This window comes from Prionailurus viverrinus, chromosome D1, assembly GCF_022837055.1.
Source record: "Prionailurus viverrinus isolate Anna chromosome D1, UM_Priviv_1.0, whole genome shotgun sequence".
NCBI lineage: Eukaryota > Metazoa > Chordata > Mammalia > Carnivora > Felidae > Prionailurus > Prionailurus viverrinus.
Genome location: NC_062570.1, coordinates 70,741,828 through 70,769,293, shown reverse-complemented (window position 1 = coordinate 70,769,293; position 27,466 = coordinate 70,741,828). Strand labels below are relative to the sequence as shown.

Genomic DNA, 27,466 nt, shown 5'->3' with positions numbered 1-27,466 from the left:
GAGGGACTAAGGTTTGTAATAGCGTCCTCTCTAAAATGCAGCATAAGAAAGCTGAGGTATTCACTGTATGGATAGATCACGCACGAGAATGACAAACAACAGATTTAAGTACGGATCGATCACCTCTTGGGGTGGGGATGAGGAAGATGGGAGAATATGACTTTCGAGAGACATATAAGGGTCGAGAATTGTTGCTAATTTTTTATTTCCTAAGTTGGGAGGTAGGTATGCATACATATTTTTAATATTTTTTTCTTCATAAAACATTTTCCGAGTTATTTTATGGTTAATGAAGAACAACAATGTAGTCAAATGGAAACTCTTAGCTTTTCATATGATGTTCAAGGTATCACGACTTGGTTGACAAGACACAACTGTGTTCTTTAGGGGTTTTCCTTCAGGGTGGGAAACTTTTTATTTTTTTTCCCTGACTGTTCAAACAGCAAATAAAAATTGAGTACAATTTTTATTACAACAAAAAGTTCATATTTGAACTTGTGAGCAAAATTGTTTTGTGTGGATGTGTGTGTATACGTATGTTTTGATTTGCTTCTATAATTACTATATACTGTTATTGTAGCTTTCTCCAAAGCACTGCCTCTGATTTCATCTTGGTTACAGGAACTGATGATTAATTTTGCCGTAAATTTCCTGTATGAAGAAGTGATACCTTTAACTTTTCCCATCACAAATTTCTTAATACTATTTGTAGATGCACAAAATGAATGCTCACATAATGTGGTTTTAGGTAGGTGTGACCAAGGATTAAAAGAAAATCTAGAGTACCATATACTAGGCCAGTGCTTTGCACTATACTCTCGACATTTTTGCTCATTTGTAAAGTGGATAACTTTTGGGCTGAGGGCATGTTTCATCAAAAGTTGATAATTTTTTTAGGGGGACGGGTAGGATTATTTATTTATTTTAAAATGTGTTACCCTTTTGGTGGCTTTGTGAATGAAAGGAATCTTATTTCCAAGTTTGGATGATCATGGGATTAGAAAAAATGCACTTGGTGGTTATTTATCTAAAAAGTTTTGCCTTTATTTGGATACTTTTGCTTTTTGGAGAGGTAAGATGGGAGAGAGAAGAGGAACTCTGTGTTCTTCGTGAAAGTATGTATACTGGAATGTCGCTAATTCTCAACAAAGAGATTGATTGAAAACGTGATTTAAGGGCACTTTAGATTTATATAGATTACAGTGTGAGTTTAAGAGGAAGTGGGTGGGCTGGGGTGGGTAAAAGGTGGAAGGTTGGGGAAGGTGGAATTAATGACCTGTTCCTGAGTTTAGAGGTTTGAATTATCTCCTTTTTTTGGAGATTACCACATATGAATTCATGGTGTATGCTGGGGGTTTCTTGGTGATTTTTTTTGATAGATTCTGAATGTCATCTAAGGACTAGACTTTTAGGGTATTGATTTTTGAGAACTTGAAAAAGTGTTTTGCTTTTGACATAGTTTGACTTTAAAGGTTTTCTTTCCTTGGCATCTCCTCAAACAGAGCCGTTCTACCCATTCCAGTGTCAAGTGGAAGCTGTGGTCCATTAAGATTTTTGAAATAAAATTTGGGACATGTTCTACACGCAGGGGTTCCTCACCCTTTTTTGTACAAAGAACTCTTTTGGCAGTCTGGTGAAACGTATGAACTCCTCAGAATACAGTTTTTTGAATGTATAAAATAAAGTATGTAGGTTTATAAAGGAAACCAATTACATTTAAGTCTAGTTATTGAAATATTAAAAACAAAAGTTTTCCTTTTTAACTGGTGTTGAGTATAAATGCTAACCTGATTTGCCTGCAATAACTGTTACATGAAATATCTGTGATTTTTTTTTGGTGACCGTCACAGGTACTGCTACAGTGGTTTATTGAAGGAAATTAAATGCTAAATTTCAGTTAGAGGTTAATGGACCCCCTCTACCGCCCCCACCACCCACATTTTTAAATGAAGATTTAATTCGAAGAACCCTTTTTTAATGTAGTGAAAAAGAAGTCTGGATTTGGAGCCAGGTAACTATGGGATTGAGTCTCATCTGCTACTTAACAACTGTCTGTGTATTTTCTCAACTTGGAGCTTTAATTTCCTCATCAATATAATGGAGATGGAAAATAGTACCTGTGGGATTTTAGCCTATTATACCTAGAACACCCACAAAAAAGCTAAAATCCCTCAAGTGCTGTTACCATCTCCATCTACTATTGTAGTCAACTGGTATTGTCATTTTACCAGTTTTACTTTTTTTAATGTTTATTTATTTTGAGAGAAAGAGAGATTGTGAGTGGGAGAGGGGGAGGAGAGGTAAAGACAGAGTGAGAGAGAGAGAGAGAGAGAGAGAGAGAGAGAGAGAGAGAATCCCAATGCAGAGCCCGATGATGCCGTCAATGCAGAGCCTGATGACGCGGGGCTCGATCTCCAGAACCCTGAGATCATGACCCAAGGCAAAACCAAGACCTGGGTGCTCAACTGACTAAACCACCCAGTCCGCCCCTTCATTTTGCCAGTTTGAGTGAAGTATAAAAACCTACTTCCCTTTATGTCTTTTTACTCCCTCTCTCCTGCTTATAATTATTTTCAGGCTTTCCTTTACATACATATTGAAACACATCAAACAGTATTATAATTTTTCTTCAACTTACAAGCGTATTATAGAAAACTGAAGAGAAGGCAAGTCTGTCCTACTTATCCATATTTTTGCTGTGTCCATCCATCCGTTCATCCATCCTTCCTTCCTTCCCGAGATTCCTTCTTTGTTTCCCTCCTGTTTAGAGAACCTCTTTGGCCATTCTTTTAGAGTTAAGTCTGCTGGTGATATAGTCACTTTTATTTGCTTTATTTTCATTCCTGGAGGCAACTTTTTTTCCTGGATATAGGATTCTGGGTTGATAGTCCTTTTTGGTTAGCATCCAAAAAATTGTGTCACTTCTGGTCTCCATGGTTTCTGATGAGCCATCTGTAGACATTCTAATTGTTTTTCTCCCTATAGGTAAGGTGTTTTCTCTGCCTTTTTAAGACTTTTTCTTTAGTTTTTAGAGGTTTAGTTATTATGTGTCTTGGTATGGATTTCTTTGTGTTTTTTCCTTTATAGGGTTTGCTCAGCTGCTTCACTGTAGGTTTTTGTCTTGCCACATTGAGAAGTTTTTAGCTATTATTTCTTCAAGTATTTTCTCAGCCCCTCTCTGTCCTCTCTTTTCCGGGATTCCGATAATGTGAATATTAGATCTTTTGTTATAGTCCCTTGGGGCTGTGAGGCTCAACCCCCCCATTTTTTCCCCCCAATCTCTCAGTTTTTCAGATTGGGTAGTTTCTGTTTTTCTGTCTTTCAGTCCATTGAATATTTCTTCTTCCATTCTGCTGTTTAGACCTTTCTCTGAACTTTTTTTCTGGTTATTGTTTTTTTTCCAGTTTAAGTTCCCATTTGGTTCTTTAAAGCATATTTGTTTGTTGAGACTTTGATTTCTGCGACTTTTCCCCCATTTATTCCAAACATTCTTGAATATTTTATCAAGACCGTCTGCCTTAATGTCTTCATCAGATGATTCTAACATCTGTCATTTTGATGTTGGTTCTTTTGGTTATTTTTGTCATTCTGTTTGAAATCTTCCTGGATTTTGATTTTTTTCCCCAAATTTTTATTTAAATTCTAGTTAGTTAGTACATAATGCAGTATTGGTTTCAGGAGTAGAATTCAGTGATTCATCACTTCCGTACAACACCCAGTGCTCATCATGACAGTTTTTGCATTTTCTAATTGAAATCTTATACGTTTTTATACTTTGTTCTGAGTCTTTGGATCTTACTCAAACCATTTATTTTAGCTGACTTTTTTTTTATACTACTCTGGCAGGAAAAGGAAGGTGGAGGTGCTGCCTCATTACTGCCAGGTAGAGATTGAGCCTCCATGGAAACCTTGGTTGGGGGGGTGGCATTACATATTACTCCTAGGTGAGAGTCCAGGCTTCCCCACATAATCTCCATTGGAACTGTTCAGGGAGAGAAGTTCATTACTGACTGGCAGGGACGAAAGCCTTGGCTCCCTGCTTGACATACTCTAACATCATCCTAATGGGGCCTTTATAGCCTTGAGAGTGGAATGCTAGGCTCCCTACTGGGACTTTGCTGGTAGGGGTGTGAATGGGATGGGTGACTTTAGGTTATTAGCTTAAAAATGGATTATTATTTTTATGCCTCTTGATTCACATTGCTAGTAATTATGCCAGTCAACTTGATTTTATAAGGAGTTCAGCTCTGTACCTGTTGTGTTTGAGGTGTTTCAGGGGCAGCTCTGTGTTATCCCTATTTATAACTTGAAAAGTAGCGTAGGAAACTGATCTGGGAGAAGAGGTAGATTGGGGAATTTAAAATAATACGTGATTGTTGAGGGTAGCTTGTGTAGATGAGGCTTACCCATGTGGAGGAGGTCAACATGGCTCAAGATGGAATTCTGGAAGGCTGCCTTTTAAAAGAGGATAGGCAGAAGAAAAGGAACAAAATGACCCAAGAGAACCCACCGGAGAGCTAGAGACAAAAACCGTGTATTGCAGAAACCAGTAGAAGAGAACTTCAGGAAATGTTGAGTATTGAGCAGAGTCACATATGTTAGATTGGTTAAGTAATGCAAGGGTGAAAATCCTAATACTTACTCATTGGCAATGAGTAAGTCACAGAAGGCAGTGTTAGTGGGATGATAGCAATAGAAGTCATTACACTGAATGGGAGGTTAAGAAAAATATCGATGGAGGAGAAAGAAGGAAGGTAAAAACTGAGGTGCATGTGTTTTATTAATTTTATTACAAATTAAAAAAAATGTTTCTTTTTGAGAGAGTGTGAGCTGGAGAGGGGCAGAGAGAGAGGGGAACAGAGGATCCAAGGGATCTCTGCACTGATAGCTGTGAGCCCAATACAGGGCTTGAACTCACGAACTGAACTGTGAAATCATGAACTGACTGAGCCACCCAGGTGCCCCGGGGGTACATGTGTTTTAAAATTAAAAATTCTTACTTATATGCTGAAGAAGAGTTAGTATGATAGGAAATACACCAGAGAAGGAAGGTACTGTTGATGGCAAGGACCTTTGATAAAGTGGAAGATTGAAGCACAAACGAAGCATCAAAAGTTGAGGACAGTGATATATATATATTTTTTTCCTCCTGAAAGGGTGGAAAGGATAGAAACAAGACAAAGCTTGATGGGAGTCTCAGAAATAGGGAAAATAATCTAGATGTACATAAATGCTTTTCAAGAAATTTTTACCCAAATTAGTAATTTAATAGTTTACATTAGAGGCATGTCAGAATTGAATATATTTTTAAAAAATATGCTGATGATCCAACAGTTCTTATATGCTAAAAGAAAAAAATGGCAATATGATGAGCAATTAAGAACCAAAATATAGTAAATGTTTTAAATTATCTCTGAGTAGCAAAAAAAGGGGGGTGCTAAATAAGCCATTTTTATTTTTATTTTTTTATTTTTATTTTTTTATTTTTATTTTTATTAAAAAAATGTTTTTTTCAACGTTTATTTATTTTTGGGACAGAGAGAGACAGAGCATGAACGGGGGAGGGGCAGAGAGAGAGGGAGACACAGAATCGGAAACAGGCTCCAGGCTCTGAGCCATCAGCCCAGAGCCTGACGCGGGGCTCGAACCCACGGACCGCGAGATGGTGACCTGGCTGAAGTCGGACGCTTAACCGACTGCGCCACCCAGGCGCCCCAATAAGCCATTTTTAAATTACCCATTGACAAAGATCAATGAAAGGTTACCTATTGTAGGTAAAGATATGGGGATAAGGATACTCTCTTACACTGCTCCTGGAATCTTAAAAGTAAAAGCTGAATTAAGCCTTAAATTTCATATACTATGATCCAGCGTGGCTATATTTCAAGGAGTTTTTCCCGATATAGTAATTTACTAGTAGAAGTAATTTACTAGTAGAATGGTAGAAGATTTAGATACATTTTGTAACAATGTTACTTTTAACATTTTGGAAATGGTTTATGTGGTCAGTGATAAAGATGGATTGAGTAATGGCTAGTGTTATTAAAATTAATTTTGAGACACCTTGGCAAGGAGGAGATGCTCATTAAGTAGGGGAGGAAAGTAGATTATAAAACCATATACAGTACAATACAAGTTTAATTACATATGCACAGGGAAACAAGGACTTAAGAGTAAACATTTCTGGATGATTTTTATTTTTGGTTTCTTTTTTTTCTGTGTCTGGATTTTCTTCACTGCACTTACAATATATATCCTATAATAGGGAAAAAGAATTTTAAAAACTTCAGTGCTGCTGAATGCACTCTTAAGGGAATACAGTTGGTGACCAGTAGCTTTCTAGAGTACAGCTTGTACTTTATCGATAGTCTAGCCTTATCCTTTGACTTGAGAAGTATACCTCCAGGGATTTTTACTAAGGAAATGAATAAGAACCATAAAGATTGTTCTACAAAGATTTATTGTGATATGATTTATAATGGTGACATGCTCTCATTGTCCTAAATAGGCCAATGGTTAGAATATAGTTCATTCTTCCAGTGGACATAAGGCAGATCAATGCAGTCTGTGAAAAATGGTTTTGGGAGTGTATATGATGAAACAGGAAGTTTTCATGCTATCATTTACACAGAGAAAAAATATAAAATGGTATAAGTTTTATCCTGATTTTCCTCCTTAAAATAAAAGAAAAAACAACAGGAAGAAAGAGATCCAAATATGGAGTTGTTTTCTTTATACTGTTAGACGTTTTCTACAGTGGTCATTATTTTTTAATTATAAAGTTGTAAATAAATTTGCTAATTGTTAGAAAAAGCCTCTGTATATCTTTTACTTCAGTTAGTTTCTCCATTATGTGGTAAACACAGAATAGACTAAACTCAAGATTTATTTTATTACTTAAACCTTAGGAAAACATGTTTCTTAAAATCTGACTTGCATGTCTTTATTTTTCTGTGACCAAATTTTCTTCTGTCTTTTATAAGAGCTTTATGTCTTGGTTTCTCTTTTGCTCCAATGATAATGTATGTGATTTTTTAAAAACTGAAAAACTAAGTGAGGGGCACCTGGGTGGCTCAGTCGGTTAAGTGTCCAACCCTTGATTTCAGCTCGGATCATGATCTCACGGTTCATGAGATCGAGCCCCCAGTTGGGCTCTGTGCTGGGCTTGGAGCCTGCTTGTGATTCTCTCTCTTCCCCTCTTCCTCTGCTCCTCGCCTGCTCATTTACTCTCAAAACAAACGAACCAACAAACAGAAAAACCCTAAGTGAAACATTAGTGAAGATTTCATTAAAAATAAGATTTTTTTTTTACCATATCATATGCAAAGATGAAAGCAATACAACGGCATGTAAAATAAAAAGTAAAAGTTCCCTGCTATGCCTGCTTATCCACTCCATTACTTCCCACATTTTCATTCTCTAGTCGTAATCACATGATAAAATGCAACCATATTCAGTGTATTAGTTGAGTTTCGACAAATTTTTGTGTCAAAACTATGTAGCCATGATCACAAGCAAGATAAAGAATACTCCATCACCCCAAGAAAGTCCCTTGTGTCTATTTCCAATTAGTAACCTCCAAAGGTAACCACTATATTGACTTTAATTAGTATAATTTAATTTTGCCTGATTTGGACTTTATATCCTGTAATTATGAAGAACATACTCTTTTTTTGTCTGGTATGTTTTTGCTTTGCATATTTTTGGGATTCATCCATGATCTTGCTTATTTTGGTAGTTTGTTCCTATTTGTTGCTTGGTAGTGTTCCATACTATGGATATACCATAATTTATTTACTCTGATGGAACATTTGGGTTGTTACCAGTTCTTAGGAACTATGAATGAAGCTGCACTGAACATTCATATACTATAGGTTACTGTATGGATTTATATTTTCATTTCTCTTGGATTAAAACCAAGTTGTGGAGGGGTACCTGGGTGGCTCAGTCAGTTAAGCCTCTGACTCTTGATTTCAGCTCAGGTCATGATCTCATGGGTTCATGAGTTTGAGCCCTATATCGGGCTCTGCACTGACAGTGTGGAGCCTGCTTGGGATTCTCTCTCCCTCTCTGCCCTTCATTTGCTGTCCCCACCCCCTCATATAAATAAAACTTAAAAAAAAACCCAACTTGTAGATGATCAGGTCATATGGTAAGGTCATAAAGTCATTAACTTTGGAATGTCGTTTCACAGTTTCTTGTGAAAAGGTTGTACCAGTTTCTATTCCCACCAAAGATGTATGGAAATTCCAGTCATTCTGGGTTCTTACCAGCATATTTTAGCCAGTCTGCTGGATATGTAGTGGCATCTCACTGTGGTGTTAATTTGCTTTTCTCTGATGACGCTGAACATCTTTTTATGTACATCCCATTTGTCTTTTAAAATCCTTTGTCTTTTTAAAAAATTGGGTTGTTGGTGTAACTGAGCTGCAAGGCTTCTTCCATTTTAAATTAAGTCCTTTGTTTAAAAAGAAAAAGGCGGGGGGGGGGGGGGGGGGGGACGCCTGGGTGGCTAAGTCGGTTGAGCGGCCGACTTCGGCTCAGGCCATGATCTCTCGGTTCATGAGTTCGAGCCCCGTGTCGGGCTCTGTGCTGACAGCTCAGAGCCTGGAGACTGCTTCAGATTCTGTGTCTCCCTCTCTCTGCCCCTTCCCCGCTCATGCTCTGTCTCTCTCTGTCTCTCAAAGATGAATAAACGTTTAAAAAAAAAATTTGAAATACAAGTCCTTTGTCAGCTATATGTATTGTAAATACTTTCTCCTTGACTTGTTGTTTGTTTCTATTGTATATAATGTGATATATATTATATACTATATTATTATTACATAATGTTATTTGTTGACATATAATGGAGATATACTAGTTTCAAATGTACAGCATAACGATTCAATGTTTACATATACTGGGAAATGATCACCATAAGTTCATAACATCTGTCTCTATACATATTTCTTCCCTTTTAATATTTACATCCTATATCTATAGTTTTACTCCATTGGCCAGAACTTTTAAACTTTAAAAATAACAAAATAGTTAAAATAAACGTGGTAGTAGATGTCCTTGTTTTGCTTCTGATTTTATTTCTCTACATCATATAAAAAATTTTACACATTTTTTGGATTAAGTATCCTATGAGGGTTTTTATTAATGTTACTATTAGCAGTGTAATTTTATCAGATGCTCTTTGGCATTTGTTATTGTTAGACCATTATTAGTCGTATCCCTTGATGTTGAATTGGTAAGAAATATCTAGGATATACGTCACTTGATTAGGGTATATTAGTACACTGAAGAATTTTATATACTATCATTTTACCTGGTCAGTTTCTGGTTTACTTTAATTGTATCTTATGTGTGTTTATTTCCCTTTTCTGGGTACATAAAAGCTGTGATCAAGATCGTATTTGTCTTGTAGGATGAATGGGATGACATATTCATCTTCACATGCATCAAGAGTTTTAAATTGTGCATTTTAAAAATCTGGGCTTATCACTATGGTCATTATTCCAGATACTCATTTTGTTCCTAGTTCTTAGAGAATTTTGTCCGTTTTATCTTCTGTTAATTCACTTCTCTCCTTTTTGAGATAACAGCTTTGTGTGTAATTTTTTTTTCTTTTTTAAATTTTGTGAAAATATTACCATAATGAAGCATTTTAATTCTATTATAGGTCTGTGTAGAAGAGTATCTTTATCTTATTTTTGTTACAGCCTCTTTCCCTTGAATATATGTATTTTCTGGATATTTTTTTTGAGTGCTACCAAATGCCAACATACTGCCTCTTTTTCACAGAATCCAAGATGACTAAGCTATTCCTGCCCAGTGGTACTCATTTAGATTTTCTAGAATGGTCTCCACCCCCATCCCAAAGTATTAGTTCTTAAATTGTCAGTGCTATCAATTGATAGATCTTTGTTTTTATCTTTTATTATGTTCTGTTTTCCTTTGGGTTTAATCATTTTTTTAAAAGTTTTATATTTTATTGCTTTTTTTCTTTTGATAAACATTCAAAATTATGATTTCACCTGTGAAAATTGCATAAGTCATTTGGTGTTTGTAGAAATCTTGTTTTAATTTTTCTCATTCAAATTATTTTATATTTGAAATTTAAATTTTGGTTGATTTCTGCTCTTTTATTCTATTTTTAGCATTCTGGAATTTTTGGACATTAGAGAAGATATCTTTCAAATGTTGAGGGGCCCAAAGCCTGTGTAGTTTTGGCGTTCCCCCTTTAAGAAAGAGGCTACAGAATTATATACATGGATGGATATTTATTTAGAATGAGAAAAGAAGTCATTCGTGGAAATGAAGGGCATGAGTGAATGAAGGGCCCAATCTTCGTTCATTTTGTGGCAAATCTGGGTCTGCTTGAAAGGATAAAATTTGGTTGATGTACATTGAATCTTCATGAATCTTCTCTGCTTTGTGTCCTATATTTTTGACTATGTGCCATAATATTTTTTTCAACTTCCAGTGGTTCTAATAGTTTTTGCACCGATTCATACTTTTTGTTGCCTAAATAATATCATTCCATTATTTCACGATGGCATTTAAGAATCTGGCTGTAGCTGTTGCCAAATAAATTTTACCATGTTCAATATTGATGTTTTCATACTTGATTTCTTCTGTGGACTCAGTTTGATGCATTTTTTTGCCCACCCTTTTGTTGTTAGCCTTCTGAGCACCACATTGTTAGATTTTATTTAAAAAGAAATCCTGGGACCCTACGACCCAGCATAAATGCTGGGTATTTATCCAAGAGATATAGGTATGCTGTTTCGAAGCGACACATGCACCCCAATGTTTATAGCAGCACTGTCAACCATAGCCAAAGTATGGAAAGAGAGCAAATGTCCATCGATGGATGAATGGATAAAGAAGATGTGGTATATATATACAATGGGGTATTACTCGGCAATCAAAAAGAATGAAATCTTGCCATTTGCAACTACGTGGATGGAACTGGAGGGTATTATGCTAAGTGAAATTAGAGAAAGACAAAAATCAGATGACTCACTCATCTGAAGACTTTAAGAGACAAACCAGATGAACCTAAGGGAAGGAAAACAAAAATAATATAAAAACAGGGAGGGGGGCAAAACAGAAGAGACTTATGAATATGGAGAACAAACAGGGTTACTGGAAGGGTTGTGGGAGAGGGGATGGGCTAAATGGGTAAGGGGCATTAAGGAATCTACTCCTGAAATCATTGTTTCACTATATGCTAACTAATTTGGATGTAAATTTTAAAAAATAAAAGTAAAAAACAAAAATAAAAAAAAAATCATTCTCAGGAAAGAAACCAAAAAAAAAATTTATGTATATATATTAAAATATTGCTTAGTTAAAAAAAAAAAAAAGAAATCCTGGGGTGCCTGGGTGGCTCAGTCATTTAAGTGTAGGACTTAATACCGGCTCTGGTCATCTCATAGTTTGTGGGGTCAAGCCCTGTGTCGGGCTCTGCACTGACAATGTGGAGCCTGCTCAGAATTCTCTCTCTCTCCCTCTCTCCGCCCCTCTCCCACTCCCACTCCCACTCCCTCCTCCCCAAATAAATGAACCTTAAGAAAAATAAAAAGAAATCCTGTTGAGCTTCTTTTTTTCTACTAAAGCCACTTGATCACGATTACTGGTTTGGCCTCTTTGTATTTTTCCCTCCATACTTTCTCATGTTTGACCTGTGTTTTAGTGTCTTTATTTTACAGTGACTTTTAAGGAGCAGCATTTATCTTCATTACCTGTAGTGTGGGTGGGGAGTAAGTCACCTTTTCATCCATGAGTGTTTTTTCTCCTCATGAGTTGTGGCTGTGGGCAAGAATGTGTGCAAATCTATGAAGAGCTGGTTGGGAGGTGAAGTAGGTAGTGCACATTTTCTCTTTCCCTAAAGCATTTAGAGATTGGTTAAGTAGGGGGAGAATTTATATTGTTTGGGTTTTATTGCATGAATTCATGTTGTCATAATTCTAGTAGCAGTGGTAACTGATGCCTTTCAAATGAAATCAAGTGAAAATTGATAGGATAATCGGTTATTCTCTTGGAGTAAGCCTTCTGTGCTTCTTTTTGGGAGAGAGAGAGAGAGAGAGAGAGAGAGAGAGAACACACATGCAAACTATTGCAGACTGTTTTTGCAGTTTCTGCAAATTAAAAGTCAGTTTTGCTAGTACTGATAAAAATGTTTCTGACACTAACACAATACTGCTTGCCTTTTTTAGTGTTAGTAACGACAAAGTATTTGTTCTTTTAACACACAGGAAGAGCATGAAACTGATTTTCCTCCGTGGGACTCCCTTCCCCAGTGGAATAAAGTTAGATAGAATGAGAATTTCTTTCCCTCTTAAACTCTGAAAAAGACACTTCCTCTATTTTGCATTTTTGGGTGGTGGTTATAGCACTTGTTTTGAGGTTTGACCACCCTTTGTTCAGCTATTTTTATTTTTACATATCATTTTGAGTACACTTAGTGGTATTTTAACTATAACATCTTGTATAATGAAACTCATGCAAGCATAGTATGTCTTAAAACACCACTGTTGTTTTGACTTAATTTGTATTAATTGGTTTGTGCTATTTCTGCTTTATCTGAGTTGTTTTTTTCTTTAACAAATGAATGCCTAGTTTGCCACAGCTGAGCTAAAAAGCCAAATCATACTTTTAATAGATTTGCAATGTTTGCTTTCTCTGCTTAACATTTAAATTATGTAAGATATGACATGAATTTCAACTGCTTGGTTGCTCTGTGTCCCCACCCTTCCACCCCCAGTAGGGGACAGACTTTTTTTTTTAAATGAATTTTATGTTTGCAGTTTGCCTTCACTGCTAAAGGCTAAACATAAATCTGGGTAGTGCATGTTACAGTATTCTTTCAAATGCCTGGGATCCCATAATAGTGTAGTACTTAGTTTCTAAGTACTTAGTACTTAGATAGGACTGGATGTCAGGCAGTAGTATCCACTGAGCACTTTAGTGCCAAGGACTGTGAAGAGAAGGAAAAAAATACTGAGGGAGAGGGGCGCCTGGGTGGCTCAGTCAGTTAAGTGTCCGACTTCGGCTCAGGTCATGATCTAGCGGTCCGTGAGTTTAAGCCCCGCGTCGGGCTCTATGCTGACAGCTCAGAGCCTGGAGCCTGTTCCAGATTCTGTGTCTCCCTCTTTCTCTGACCCTCCTCTGTTCATGCTCTCTGTCTCAAAAATAAATAAACGTTAAAAAAAATTTTTTTTAAATAAAAATACTGAGGGAGAGAGGCCCCCTTCTCCTCCCCCCAATACAAGAGAAATAATGACGGATGCTTTCTGTGGAACAACATAACAATTAGAAGTTCAAAGTAATATACTAACAAAGCAAGGGCTTGAGTGCTCAGAGGGTATGGAACTGAAATTCAGGGCTCAAGTTGTAATCTGAAGTTCAGATGAGGGTAGCTGTGGTAAACTACAAATGAGGTACAGAAGGGGTAGTTCTGGGGGGCAGCCAGTGTGTGCTAAACATAGGAAGTTCACACATTTTACTCTTACTGGAAACTATGTCCTAAATTGAATTGGAACTCCTGATTTTGTTATGTGAATGGGAGTAAAGATATAGAACTTTTACCCCTTATTATTTTTTTTAATCATTGCTTAGCTTTCAAAAGTCTTACTAAACAAATTTCAGAATCAGTGAAACTTGATAATTTAAATACAATTTAAGCATCTGTAAAATAGTTAACAATGGCACACTTCCTGGCACAGAAAGTTCAGTATACAAAATGCTAAAAATTATATAATAGCAGCATTTTAGAAGCTATATAACATATGGTTGTAGTGTTAAGCTGTCACTGTTTCTCATCTAGTGAAAAATAAAGCATTAGGTATATGCCCTGAGATCTTCAGATTTGTACATATTCTTCTGAAGCCTTTACTACTATCTTTGGGTTCCATGCCATGGGATAATGAGGTCATGTTTAGTGCTGTTCAAGGAAGGAAAACCAAATTATGTTGTAGAGGTTCTAATGTGTTAATGTTTTGCTGTATGCTTTTCTATAATATTCCCAGACAGAAAGTCTTAAATTTGTGTAAGTACATGGAGAAAAGTCTACTGAGATACTAAACTCCATCCTCCCTCAAAATGGGATCAGTTGCTGCTGCTGCTCCAATCACTACTCCGTTCTGTACGGCACAGTAGTATTCCGTGTAAAAAATTACCATTTTACAAACCAAATAGAAGATAGAATGGAAGAAGAGGCCCCTTGTACGACAGCAAACAAAAAGTTCTTTTACACACCAAAAAAATGTGTAACATTTTTATCAAGAAACCTAAAAATGCTACTGTGGTTCACAAAGAAGACTTAAAGAAATAGAAAAACACACTATATTCTTGGATTTGAAAATGCAAGTTCTTAACTATCAATTCTGAAAGCTAGTAACTAACTGTAAACTCTGAAATCTGTAAACTAACTGGCATTCTAAAATAAAAAACCTAAAAGGATTAAAAAAAACAAAAAACAAAAACCAAACTCCACCAGTCTGTTGTCAGGTATTTGTGTAAGCTCATTTTGTAGATGAGTGAAATGAAGCTCATCAAATAACCTCTCCAGGGTTACAAAGCTAGGAGGTGGTTAAAGCAAGGCTTCCCAGTAAGGTGAGTTTGAGGGCTCAGACGTAATAATAGCTAATATATAGTAAGCACTTACATCATTAACCGTTACTGTTCCAGGTAAAGCACTATATATTTTTTCAGATAGAATAACATCTAAATATATGTAGAAAATAGGAATTTGTGAGGTTCTAAGGATAATGCATGCTTCGTTTATAGATTTATGGGTCCTTTAGAATTCCTGCCTCCCCGTCCCACTCTTTCCCATCCCTAAGCAGTGTTCCAGCACCTTCTCCTATGATCTGCTCTTCTGCTTCTTTATATGTCAGATAATCTTATATAGTATGTGGATTTTTTGGGGCCGTCTATTATGTTCTGTTAGTCTTTTTGCCTGTTCCTATGTCCATGTCATTCTTTCTTTCTTTTTTTTTTACAGAAAAGTTTTATTCTTTCTTATGAGAACTCCTGGCAACATTTAAATATATACCATAACTATGGTGTCAGTCATAGTCATTATGTTGTATGTTACATCCCCAGTATTATTATTATTTTTTTAATTTAATTTTTATTTTTTTTAAATTTACATCCAAATTAGTGTATAGTGCAACAATGATTTCAGGAGTAGATTCCTTAATGCCCCTTACCCATTTAGCCCATCCCCTCTCCCACAACCCCTCCAGTAACCCTCAGTTTGTTCTCCATATTTATGAGTCTCTTCTGTTTTGTCCCCCTCCCTGTTTTTATATTATTTTTATTTACCTTCCCTTAGGTTCATCTGTTTTGTCTCCTAAAGTCCTCAGATGAGTGAAGTCATCTGATTTTTGTCTTTCTCTAATTTCATTTAGCATAATACCCTCCAGTTCCATCCATGTAGTTGCAAATGGCAAGATTTCATTCTTTTTGATTGCTGAGTAATACTCCATTGTGTGTGTATGCGTGTGTATATATACATACATATACATACACGTATATATACATACATATATATACATATACATATATACACACACACATACATACTTACATACCACATCTTCTTTATCCATTCATCCATCGATGGACATTTGGGCACTTTCCAGACTTTGGCTATGGTTGATAGTGCTGCTGTAAACATGGGGGTGCATGTGTCCCTTCGAAACAGCATACCTGTATCGCGTGGATAAATGCCTAGTAGTTCAATTGTTGGGTCGTAGGGTAGTTATATTTTTAGTTTTTTTGAGGAACCTCCATACTGTTTTCCAGAGTGGCTGCACCAGCTTGCATTCCCATGTGTCATTCTTTCTTAATATAAATGGTTAGGACAAGCCTTGCTGATGTGTTCATTCAATAAAAATTTCATTGAACGAATTATTTGTGGTCAGTACTATGTGCTAGGAACTTTATAAGTGCTGGCAAAACCTCACTGACCAAAGCAAAAAATTCTCATGGAGCTGACTCTTGTAAAGAATTTCTCGGGTATTTTTCCTGTTTATAAATTTTATAACCATCTTGTGGTTCTGTCAAGTTCAGTGGTAAACTCAATAGGTTTATTTATTTTAGATTGTATCATATAAAGGAAAATTGACATTTTGACAGTTATGTCCATGAACATAGAATGCTTTTCACTTCAGATATATCTTCCCCTGCCTTTGGCCAGCTGACCAGTTGCTTGCCTGCGTGACTTCCTTCCTTCCTTCCTTCGTTTTTACATGTTTATTTAGAGAGAGAATGAGAGAGAGGGTGTGTGTGTGTGTGTGTGTGTGTGTGTGTGTGTGTGTGTGTGTTTGTGCACGTGTGTTGTGTTTGTGCACGTGTGTGTGTGTGGGCGGTGAGGGGACAGAGAGAGAATCCAAAGCAGGCTGCACTGCACGCTCAGCACAGAGCCAGACATGGAGGCTTGATTTCACAATTGTGAGATCATGACCTGAACCAAAATCAAGAGTTGGATGCTTAACTGATGGAGCCACCCAGGTGCTCTGGCCTTTATTTAAAGCTTTATATTCTTTCTATGAAGGTCTAGAATATATTTTATTAGATTTACTCCCAGTTACTGTATATTTACTGTTGCTATTATAAATGGCATCGTCTGTTTGGCTTAAGTTTTGTAATGGCTTGTGTACAGAAATGGCTTTTTTTGGGAGGGGGTTCTGGGGATCATTATATAGATTTTTGTATCCAAACACCTTGTAGAATTCCGTTGGCAATAATCTGTATCTTCTGTGGGGTTTTCTGTATTAATAAACATATCAAATAATTTTTTTTTCAATTCTGTTTTTTCATATTGCATTGGTTAGGACTTTAAAATATAGTATTGAATAAATGTAATAAAATGAATAATAAATAATATAAATAAATAGTGGACATTATTTCTTGTTCTTGATTTTTAAAGTGTCACTGTTAAAAAAATATTTCTGCAGGTTTTTAGTTTCCTCTAGTCCCACTTGCTATGTATTTTTAAGATCAGGTGTGACATTTTCTCATGCTTTTCCTGTATCTGTTATGATCATGTTATTTTTCCTTTAATCTGTTCACGTGGTGAATTATATTTGTAACTTTTCAAAAAAAAAAGCCAATGTATCTTTCTGTTCTGGATTCATGGAATAGGTTCATAATGTGCATTCTTGTTTACATATTGTTTACATACTGTTGGATTCTGTTTGCTAATATTTTATTTATGGGCTTTTTTTTTTTTATGGTTTAGTGAAGTTGACCTGTAATTTTCATTTTACCTAATGTCCTTGTCTGATTTGGTATCTAGATTTTACAGGTCTCATGAATTGAGGAATATTTCCTCCTTTCGTTTTCTCTGAATCTGTGTACTACTGGAATTACCTGCTCCCTGAAAGTTTGGCGGAACTGGCTTTTACCACTTCTGGACCTGATTTTTGTATATGTGTAGCAAGGTTCTTTTCTTTCTTAATTTTTTCTTCTTACGGTCCTAGGACTCTTCAGGATTCCCCTCCCTCCCTTCCTTCTGAGTGTTGAGCGTGGTAGAGGGGGGGGGGGAGAGAGAGAGAGAGAGAGAGAGAGAGCGAGCGAGCGAGAACCCCAAGCAGGCTCCATGCTCAGCACAGAGCCCAATGTGGGGCTGAACCCCACCACCCTGGGATCATGACCTGGGCTGAAATTAGGATGCGTGACGCCCAACTGCCTGAGCCAGGTGCCCCAATTCAGGCATTCTAATTCTGTCCCAAGACAGGGGTTAGCTCAAATGAGAGTAGGGAGGTCTTACTGATAAGAAAACACAGGAAAGGAAGAACTTCAGGAATGAGTCGGAATTTGAACTGGAGACTAGACTTTGGGCCAGAAACAAGTTGGGGGTGGGTGGGAGGGAAAGGATCTATTTCTGAGATTTTGTTCAGTAACAAGGATCTCCTCCCACCAGGCTGAAGTGGGAATAGGTGGGCTAAAGTGGTCTTAGCAAGTTGACCACTCCCTGCTCCCTACTCCCACTCACTCCGGAGTGATGAAACAAAGGTGCACCGACAGAACACAGGACATGGCAGAAGTAGCAAACAGATTCGGGTTTAACCCCTACCTTCTGCCGGGACTTTAGATATTTTGGTACTTTTTGATCATTCTTCAGAGAGTAAGTTTAAAGAATAAGGGACTTCAGTGCCATCCTTACGGAGTTCCCTGCTCCATTCCACCACCTTTCCGCTAAGAGAAATGTATTGAGAAAATATAAAATTTGCTCCCGATTAGCTAGCTCTTCTGTGCTAGTAGAAGGGGAGACTGTATTATGGACAGTCCCCAAAGGTTTAAAAGTATTGACCTGTATTCAGTTCTTTATAGTCAGTTTATCTTTTATCATTATGTTTCTTAAGTTACTAAGAAGATTAACTCGTATTTTCAAGGTTTTCCCATATCTTATATCCTGTTTCTTTTCATAATTGCTTTTAGGATCTTGAAAAATAAATTTCGAAATAAATTATTTAGTATTTTTATTTTTGTCAATCCATGCAGTTTTATACAAACACAGTATATTTAGTGCCTTTCAGAAAAATTCCTTTCCTCTGCTTTTTACAGAAGTTTTCCTGAAAGCACTAAAAAATTGATTAAGGCAAATCTCTGGGCCAACCTGGTTTCATTTTGAAGACTAAGTATGAATGAGTTTCTACAGGAAAAATTTTCCATTGCTTTTGTTTATAGATTGAAATTAGGGAAATGAACAAGTAAATGAGTGTTGCTTAATGAAGCTCTTTTAAAATTTTTGACTTAAAAATTTTTTTTGACTTACTCTCCAGTTTCAGTGTCAGTTGACTTGACTTTAGGTAGAGAGCATGTGACTTCAGACAAGCATGCAATCATTCAAGGTATGCTGCTGCTTAAGAAAAAGACTTTAAAAAATGTGTTAGAACACGGGAAAAAAAAAGATCTTGCTCTCTTGTGGTTTCACAGGGTGCCAGAGGTCTGGTTGCTTGTATGTTTCACTCAATTGCTTTCTGTTCAATGAGTAGGATCACTACCGTGCCTCACAACTTTGCAGACTCACTGCAGAGGAAATAGCAAGAGGTAAAAATGACCTCAAATGAATGTGGCTTTTTTGTGGGATGGAGTGAGTAGACAGTGTGCTACAACTAAATAAATCAATTATGCAGGAAGACCTTTACTTAACTCATCTTTATATTCTTTTCACACTGTGACTACCCCTGCCCCTATCATTTCTTGTTCTTTAAACATTTGTAAAGTGATTAGTTTGTTGTATGTATGTAAATGATTACAGTTGAGTTGTCTAGAATTTTATAATCTTATTATCATTTCTCTAGTAAGCTCTTTCTTTTCCTCTTTTGGGCTGACAGCTTGCTTACTGTGAGTGCCTTAAGGTAAGAGATCTTAGACTCAGTATGGGTTGAATGGAACTAACTTCCTTTATCTCATCATGTTGGATTCTCTTGCATCTGTTTTTGCTAGTTTATCCTGCAAGTTTCTATTGTTTTGGTTGTGTAACCATTTTGTACTTGGAAAAATAAAACTTATTTGTATTTTTCTACCATAAGTCTTGGGTAGCATCATGACCTTTTGTCAGTTTAGTATTGGGTATGAGATATTTTGATAACACTTTAAAGGGGAAGGAGAAATCATTATGTATGGTGAACTTGTAGTTATCGTGCTCTCAGAAGGTGGAAGGGAGTCTGGATAGTTTTATATCTGTGTTTATTGCAATGCCGGTGATACATACCTAGGAAACACTCCTTTGCCTTCTGGCCAGCTTATTACCAGTGTCAAGGTTGACTGAGATGTGTGGGGAAGATTTGAGGTCTGGACATTTTACTCCATAAATACAGACAAAATAGAGGCAATACATTTATTTTGTTTTCCGAAGGTAGCTCTCAGTGTAATGTAGTGGTTTTGGGCACCTAATCGAGCCAGACTGCTTGGAATCAGTCTCTACCACTTACTGCCTGTGGCTTTGAGCAAGTTACTGAACCTCTTATGTCTCCTTTTCCTCACCTGTAAGATGGAGACAAATAATAAGTACTTACTACCTCATGGACTTCTTGTGAGGTTTCAGTGAACTAATGTAAGCAAAATACTTAGTGCCTGGCACATGATAAACTCTGTAGAGGTATTGTTGCCAAATCAATACATGTGACTCAATGTGTATCTGATGTATGTGTCCCTGAAGGAGTTTGAAATGTAAAACTTAATTTTTCTGCAAGTCTGATCTGCAGTGACTTTTGAATAGCCTCAAAAGTGGGGACTGAAAGAATCAATAAAATACCTGTATTTCGGTTGTCTTTACTGTACACTGTCTGCCTTCCTCAGGAAATATTTCTTTTGCCTCAGCTGTTCCATGGCCCGGCCGAGTCTGGCTCTTTTGTGATGACCACAGCAGGGAAGCTTGTCCTGGGAGACTGGGTGAGAGTCCCATTGGTTAGGCACAGGAATACTGCCGTGGAACAAGGGGTTTGCTTCTAAGGGCACCTACCTGAACAGATGCCATTTCATCCCTGGGCACTGTAGTGTTAAAAGAGTGAACGTCCAAAAATAGGATTTATTACGATAGTGATTCATTCATTCAACAAATATTTCTCTAGGGTTTATGTGCATGGCCTTAAGGAGTTTGCAGAGACAGGGTTTTCCTGTTCTAAAGTAAGAGTGTTAGTCCTAACTGAAGGGGAAAAACATGAAAATGATTTTGCTCTTCCTGCTGTCTCTAAAAATGGACTGATTCTCCTTTATGTATTTATTTGTTTACTTTTGAGAGAGAGAGGGCACAGGTGGGGGTGGGGGGAGAGGCGGGGCTCGTGGTCTCCCTACACAGGGCTCGAACTCACGAACTGTGAGCTCATGACCTGAGCCAAACTCAGATAGATGCTTAACGACTGAGCCTCCCAGGCGCTCTGGCCTGATTCTCTTTTAGAAGTGTAGTTGATGATTGCTCTCTTCATACATTTGAAAGCTTGGGTATGATTTGTTTTGTGGAGGAAGGTCAAAAGGAAAAACTGGTAAGTTCTCTCACTTCTGAGTTTCTTGTTGATAAAATGACTACGTTTCTTAGAACTAAAGAAATGTCCGGCGCATTTTGTTTCCCAAATAATTTAGTGAAATGTCAATATGAATTTATTCATGTTGGCTCTAAAATATTTTATTAATAAAGATATTCTGCATCTTTACAGGTCTGTCTTGCATTTTGTAAATAAATTTGTTCCTGGCAAGATGTATGAATAATTTTTGAATTGTATTTCCCCACTGACGTAGAGGATTACAAGCTGTGGCACTGCTCAAGTGACACCTGCACCCCAGAACTGTGAAGGTAGCAGTGTCAGTTGGTAGTGCATCCACATCTCTGCTTCCACAGTACTTTTTGCTAAACTCACCCTAGCATTTATCACTCAGAAACTGTAATATCTTATCCATTCTGAGACATTAATAAACTTTTTAAAATGTTTCTTTATTTTTGAGAGAGAGCCAGAGCGAGGGAGCACAAGTGTGTGAGTGGGGGAGGGACAGAGAGAGAGGGAGAGAGAATCCCAAGCAGGCTCAGCACTATCAGCACAGAGCCCGACGTGGGGTTCGATCTATCAACCGTGAGATCATGATCTGAGCCGAGATCTAGAGTCGGACGTGTAACTGACTCACCCATCCAGTCACCCTGAGACATTAAAAAATTCGTATTTTAATGTCTTTGTAGATAGGATGCATCTTCCAATTGATGGCATCCTAGAGTCAACAAAAGATGGGATTTGTTTTCTTGCCTCTGGTTTGACCATGAGTATATACCCAGAGGGCAAGAACTGTTACTCAATTTATTTTTGTTATCTCCAATGTCTGACTTGTATTTAGAAGCCCACTTTTGCTGAATTGCAGTGTAGCAGTTTTTAGGGTCATCTCACTTAAGTGTTGATTGAAATGAGAGTTTCTTCAGAACACTTCTGCAGGAGGAGGCAAATATTTAAGAGGAGGGCCTGGTAAATGTTAATAAGTAGTTCACGATGACTTCTACTTTCCCCTCCTGCATCCATTCTGTCTTTCTCCTGTGGTTGATTGTCTTGCTTCATACTGACGCCTACCTCAGTGATAAAGTATTAGTACACTTTACCTGAATTTGTTGCTTTTAGCAGATTCCAGTGAAGTGAAAGACTAAGAATGTTATGTTTTTATTTATGATATAGTATTATCTTGTGAGTATCCTTTGAATATTGCACTGTGCCAAAGTCACTTCTCATTATGTAAATGAGGAAATGGGGAGTCCTTGTGTTTAGGGACATAATGTTTATTTTAGTCCATGGTGAAGAACGACCAAACTTCTGCACGTAAGTTTCTGCTTTAGAAGAATCTTCTTCTGCACTATTTTTTGTTACTTTTATTGGTTTGAGATTATCGTATTTATAAGTAGCTCTGTGATTATGAGACTTGGGGCTTTCACACCCTTATCACTGTAAAGCATCTGATTTGCTTGAAAGGTAGTGTAGGTCTAGTCTCCCTTTATCTTGCCCCTGAGTACCTTAATTATCAGTCTTGCAAAATCTAGATGTAATCTTAGTGCTAGAAGAAACTGCTTAGTGGCCCTAGTTTTCCATAGCTTTTATATGTAGGTGATTAGAAAACTGAGACCTTAATTACTATTTTTCTGGAAATGATTTTCATGTAAATTTTTTAAAAATAGACTTTATTTGAGAAAAGTTTTAGGGGTGCGTGGATTAAACGCCTGTCTCTTGATTTTGGCTCAGGTCATAATCTCAGAGTTTGTGAGTTTGAGCCCCACTTGGGGCTCTGCACTGACAATGTGGAGCCTGCCTGGGATTCTCTCTCTCTCTGTGCCTCTCTCTCCCCCTCTCTTTCTGCCCCTCCCCTGCTCGCTCTCTCAAAAAAATAAAAAATGTTAAAAAAAGTTTTGGTTTACAGAAAAATTGAGAAGATAAAACAAAGTTTCCGTATACCCAGCACCCGGTTTCTCTATTATTAACCTCTTAAATTATATGGTATGTTTTTTAATAACTAACGAACCAATATTGATACTTTATTATTAACCGAAGTTAATACTTTATTCAGGTTTCCATAGTTCTTACCTAATAATCTGTTTTCTGTTCTGTGGTCCCATCAGGATACTGCATTACATTTCATTGTCATGTTTCCTTAGATTCCTCTTGGCTGACTTCCTTTCTTTTTGGTGACCTTGACCATTTTGAAGAGAACTTAGCAAGTATTTCTGTAGAATGCCCCTCTATTGGAATTTGTCTGATGTTTTTCTTATGACCAGACTGGGTTTTTGGGTTTTGGGGAGGAAGACACAGGTGGAAAGTGCCATGCTTATCACATCACATCAAGGGTGTGCACTGTCAACACGATTCTTGACTCTTGATGTTGACCATAGTTGTCTGGCTGAGGATAGTGTGTGTGTGGTTTCTTTGCTCTAAAGCTACTAGTCTCCTTCCCCCTGTGCTCCACGTTCTTCGGAAGGAAGTCATTGTGTGTAGCCCACACTGAAGGAGTGGGGAGGCTGTGTAATTTTGAACAAACATATTTAGATGGCAGAACAGATTGAAAATGTACCTGGAGTTAGTGAAATTTTTGTTTTCAACAAAACCATTGCTGTTTAACCTGCATTCAGAGATTTGGTTTGGCAACAGTTTTCTTTCTCAGTGTTTCAACCTGCACAATTGCGTGGCAGCTACTAGCTGTTCCTCTTTACCTACCTTTTGTGCCATCTATTTATCTGATAATTATTTTTGAGAAAATAAAATGAAAGTGAAATGTGGGAGATCATTAGTCAAACTCTTGAATAAAACTTGTTAATATTTTGATCTTTATCGGCGGCTTTTCACCACTTAAAAATATTATTTCTAAAATCAAGTGCTTGGTTGATATGTAAATTATGATTAGAGACCAGAACAGTTTAGGACCCAAAATGATCAAGGGAAAGCACCTTGTCGGAAACCCCCACGACAATAGCCTCTCCTTGTAGTTCCCATTTGTGTGTTTCAATTATAAGGCTTATGTTAAAATTAGATCAGAATTTCCATTGTAGACCCTCAATTTCATAGTTGTGTAACTGCCATATTAACTTGATTGTAAACAAAGGCCTGTAATGATGGGCCTTACTTGAGCAATTAAGGGGAGAAATTGTGAGGACAGGATTTGATTCTGAAGGTGAGTTTAACGTTTTTTCTTACGATTTTCCAAATTTCACAATGAATGAGGCTGTATTGTTTTATAATTAAAAAACAACTAAAAATAATACAATTAGTTATGAATTCTTGACTTTATCATATTTTTTGACTACTTTCCCCAAAGTTAGAACCATTTAAATCCATTTACTTTCTTTCACTTTTTGTGTTTTTGTTGACCAACTGAATCTTTCTAGTCCAGAGAACGAAAACTTACTTTTTGCAATAGATTGTAACGCTGCTACTATGAAGGCAGTTCAGTTTTTCAGTTCTACTAGCTTGTGAATAGAAAAACTATTCTGTTTTTTCACTCACTTTTCTTGGGCTTGTAAAATGCACACAAAAAATTATTAGGGAGAAGGAAGGAGTTCATATTTTATAGATGAGTGTATTAGTTTCCTAGGTCTGCTATAACAAATTAGCACAAGTTTGGTAGCTTTAGACAATAGAAATGTATTCGCTCATGGTTTGGGGGCCCAAAACCTTGAAGTCAAGTTGTCGGCAGAGTTAGTTTTCCTCTGGAGGCTCTGAGTGATAATCCCGTTCCATGCCTCTCTCCCAGCTTGCAGTGATTCTTGGCAGCCCTTGTTGTACTTGGCTTGTGTGGACACATTACTCCAGTCTCTGTCTCTGCCTTCACGTGGCCTTCCGTTCTGGGTCTTGTCTGTTTGTGTCTCAGATCTTCTACTCTTTTCTCTTATAAAGATGCAAGGATTTGATTTAAATCCAGGATGATCGCATCTGTACATCCTTAACTTAATTGTATCTGCAAAGACCCTATTTCTAAATAAGGTCCCATTCATAGGTACTGGGGTGTTAGGAGTTAGGAGTTAGTCTTTTTTTGAGTGCCACAGTTCAGCCCACTACAGTGAGTAAACCTTTTCTTGAATCTGCAAGTAAGCGCTGTAAAAGTACTTTTACTAAACAGAGTAATAGTTTTAGTAGCTGACTTAAGTACATACAAATGTGATTCAGAATTTAGTTGCGTATTTATTTTCTCTTCGTGTGGTTTGCGATTGATGTGGCATTCTTGTACTGTGAAATTAGGCTGTGCACATATAGACAAGCTATAATTTGGGACATTTAAATGGTGTGAGTAAAGTCTTAAATTCTGTGGACACATGCCATTTAGCTCTTGACTTTTTAAATCTACATATTTGGGTATTTTTGTAAGACGAATGTATGGTTCCTTTTGATAGGAACCATGTTTGTCTCCACTTAAAAGAGTTTAAATTTAGCCAGTGATCTAGTCTGATTTAAATTTGTGTGCCGCAAGGAGGGATTTCATAGAAGCCAAGAATTGCTGGGTGGATAAATGAGGTTAAATAATCAGAAGTAAGAAGGGTAGTCCTTGGTGTGAATAGACAGAACCACTTTCTGAGAAGTGCTGGCCCAGCCTCCTGGCTTGTGGTTTGGAGGAAACCTCTGGTGAGAACATTCTCTCCTTCTCTCCCACTTTGAAATGGAAGCCATGAGAAATTTAGTTCTTATTGTTATTAGGAGAAGAGGTTCAATAAGGCCTTTTTTTTTTTTTTTTTTTTTTTTTTTTTAAAGTTCACCTGTGCTATAGACCCATGGCTATAGTATTTGGTAATGTCATTTTTAAAAACAAGCCCCATCCCCCATCCATTCTCGATCCGCATAGGTCTGTTCTGTTTTGTAGCACTTGCTTCAAGAATTGTCATCTTTATTCTGCTTGCTTATGTATTGTCACCCTTACTAAGATGTGAGCTCCACAAGCACCAGGGCCGTATCAGTTTCATTCTCTCTCAGGACTGTACCCCAGCTCCTGAGTAGTAAGTACTTATCAAATATTTGTTGAATGAATGACCTTGATATACCGTGGATACTTTTGAAATCCATACATAGAGACTTATCTCATTCTTTCAGTGGCACTTTACTATTCTATAATGGATCTACCATAATTCATTTAACATTTCCTGTTAACGGACTTTAGGTTGTTAATAGTTTTTCACAATAACAAAGCTCATTGAACATTTTGCCTGGGTATACATATATCTTTGGTAGTTCACAATGTTAATATCCTTCATTTGTACCTATGTTTCTATAAAATAATTAAGCACATTTAAAAATGTATTATTTAAGGGCATCTGGGTGGCTCTGTCAATTAAGTGTCCGACTCTTGATTTTGGCTCAGGTCATGATCTCCTGGTTCGTGAGATTGAGCCCCGTGTCAGGCTCTGGGCCGACAGCATGGAGTCTGCTTGAGATTCTCTCTCTCCTCTCTCTCTGCCCCTCCCTGCTCCCGCGTGTGTGCGCGCTCTCTCTCACTCTCTCAAAATAAATAAATAAACTTAAATTATTTCAATAATACATTTTTTTAAGTATAATTGACCAACATTTTTCTAAATATGTATAAAGTGCTTCCCCCCCCCCCCTTTGAATCAATAGAAATCTTTTGTCACAACATCTTAAAGGGCATCATAAGCACCATGTACCTACACACTGCTTTGATTACGTCTGTGGGATGGTTCTTGGCTAATCCCTATGGATTAGAAGTATCAGAAGACTTCTGTCTGTTGCATAGCAAGAGTGGGAAAGGAAGGCAACAGCCAGTATAGAGTAAGATTAGAGCATCAAATTCAGCAGTGGTTTTCATTTTATTTAGAATAAAACCCAAAGTCGTTACCATGGCCTACATTGGAGTACATGAATGCCTCCATTCATGTACTGTTCTCCCTGTCGTTGATTCTGTCATAGCCACGCTGCCCTCCTTGCTGCTGCTCAGCCATGTCACCCATACTCTCACGTCACTACCTTTAACGTGATGTTCTCTCTGCCTGCAGTGATCTTCTTCCACATAGCAGCGTGGCTGATTCTCTCCACTGACCTTGGATTTTGTCCTCAAATGTCACATTGCCGGCAAAGGCCTCTCTGGCCCTCAATATCACATTCTCCTTGCTAGCTTCTGCTGCTGTCAGCCCCTTTATTTTCCTTTAGAGGTCATATGACCTTTGCTATATTATACATATTTATATGTTGACGGTCAGCCTTCCACAGAACTGCCACAGCCCCATGAGACCTGGATTCCGTCCTCAGCTCCTTAGACATTGTAGGTGCTCTGTTAGCATTTGTTAAAAGTTGAGTAGAACGTGGGCTGTGAAAATCACCAGCCACCTTTACCTCTAGTTGTGCTCCTACAGATCATTCATTCTCTGTTCTAGAAGAGATGAGAAATTAAGATGGGTTTTAGGATATTTGTATGTGGCAGTGGATTGAAGGGAAAGGAAATGAAAAGGGAAGTAACAGGCCAGGCTCTGGGCAGCAAAAGGAGTTGGTTAGTTACC

General features: G+C 37.4%; 1 protein-coding gene across 4 annotated transcripts in view; it reads left to right on the top strand.

Moving 5' to 3' along the window:
- Positions 1 to 27,466, top strand: part of RRAS2 (RAS related 2) — a 75,418-nt gene that overhangs the window by 18,492 nt on the left and 29,460 nt on the right. The window contains exon 1 of one of the 4 annotated variants that reach the window (XM_047876861.1): positions 20,943 to 20,996. The exons of 1 other annotated variant lie outside the window; for it this stretch is intronic. In XM_047876861.1, the coding sequence (XP_047732817.1) occupies positions 20,958 to 20,996 (39 nt within the window). In that variant the 5' untranslated portion in view covers positions 20,943 to 20,957. Of the gene's footprint in view, positions 1 to 20,942; positions 20,997 to 22,284; positions 22,305 to 24,097; positions 24,142 to 27,466 lie in introns of those variants that run through there. 2 more of the 4 variants (XM_047876862.1, XM_047876863.1) reach the window with 2 other exon arrangements.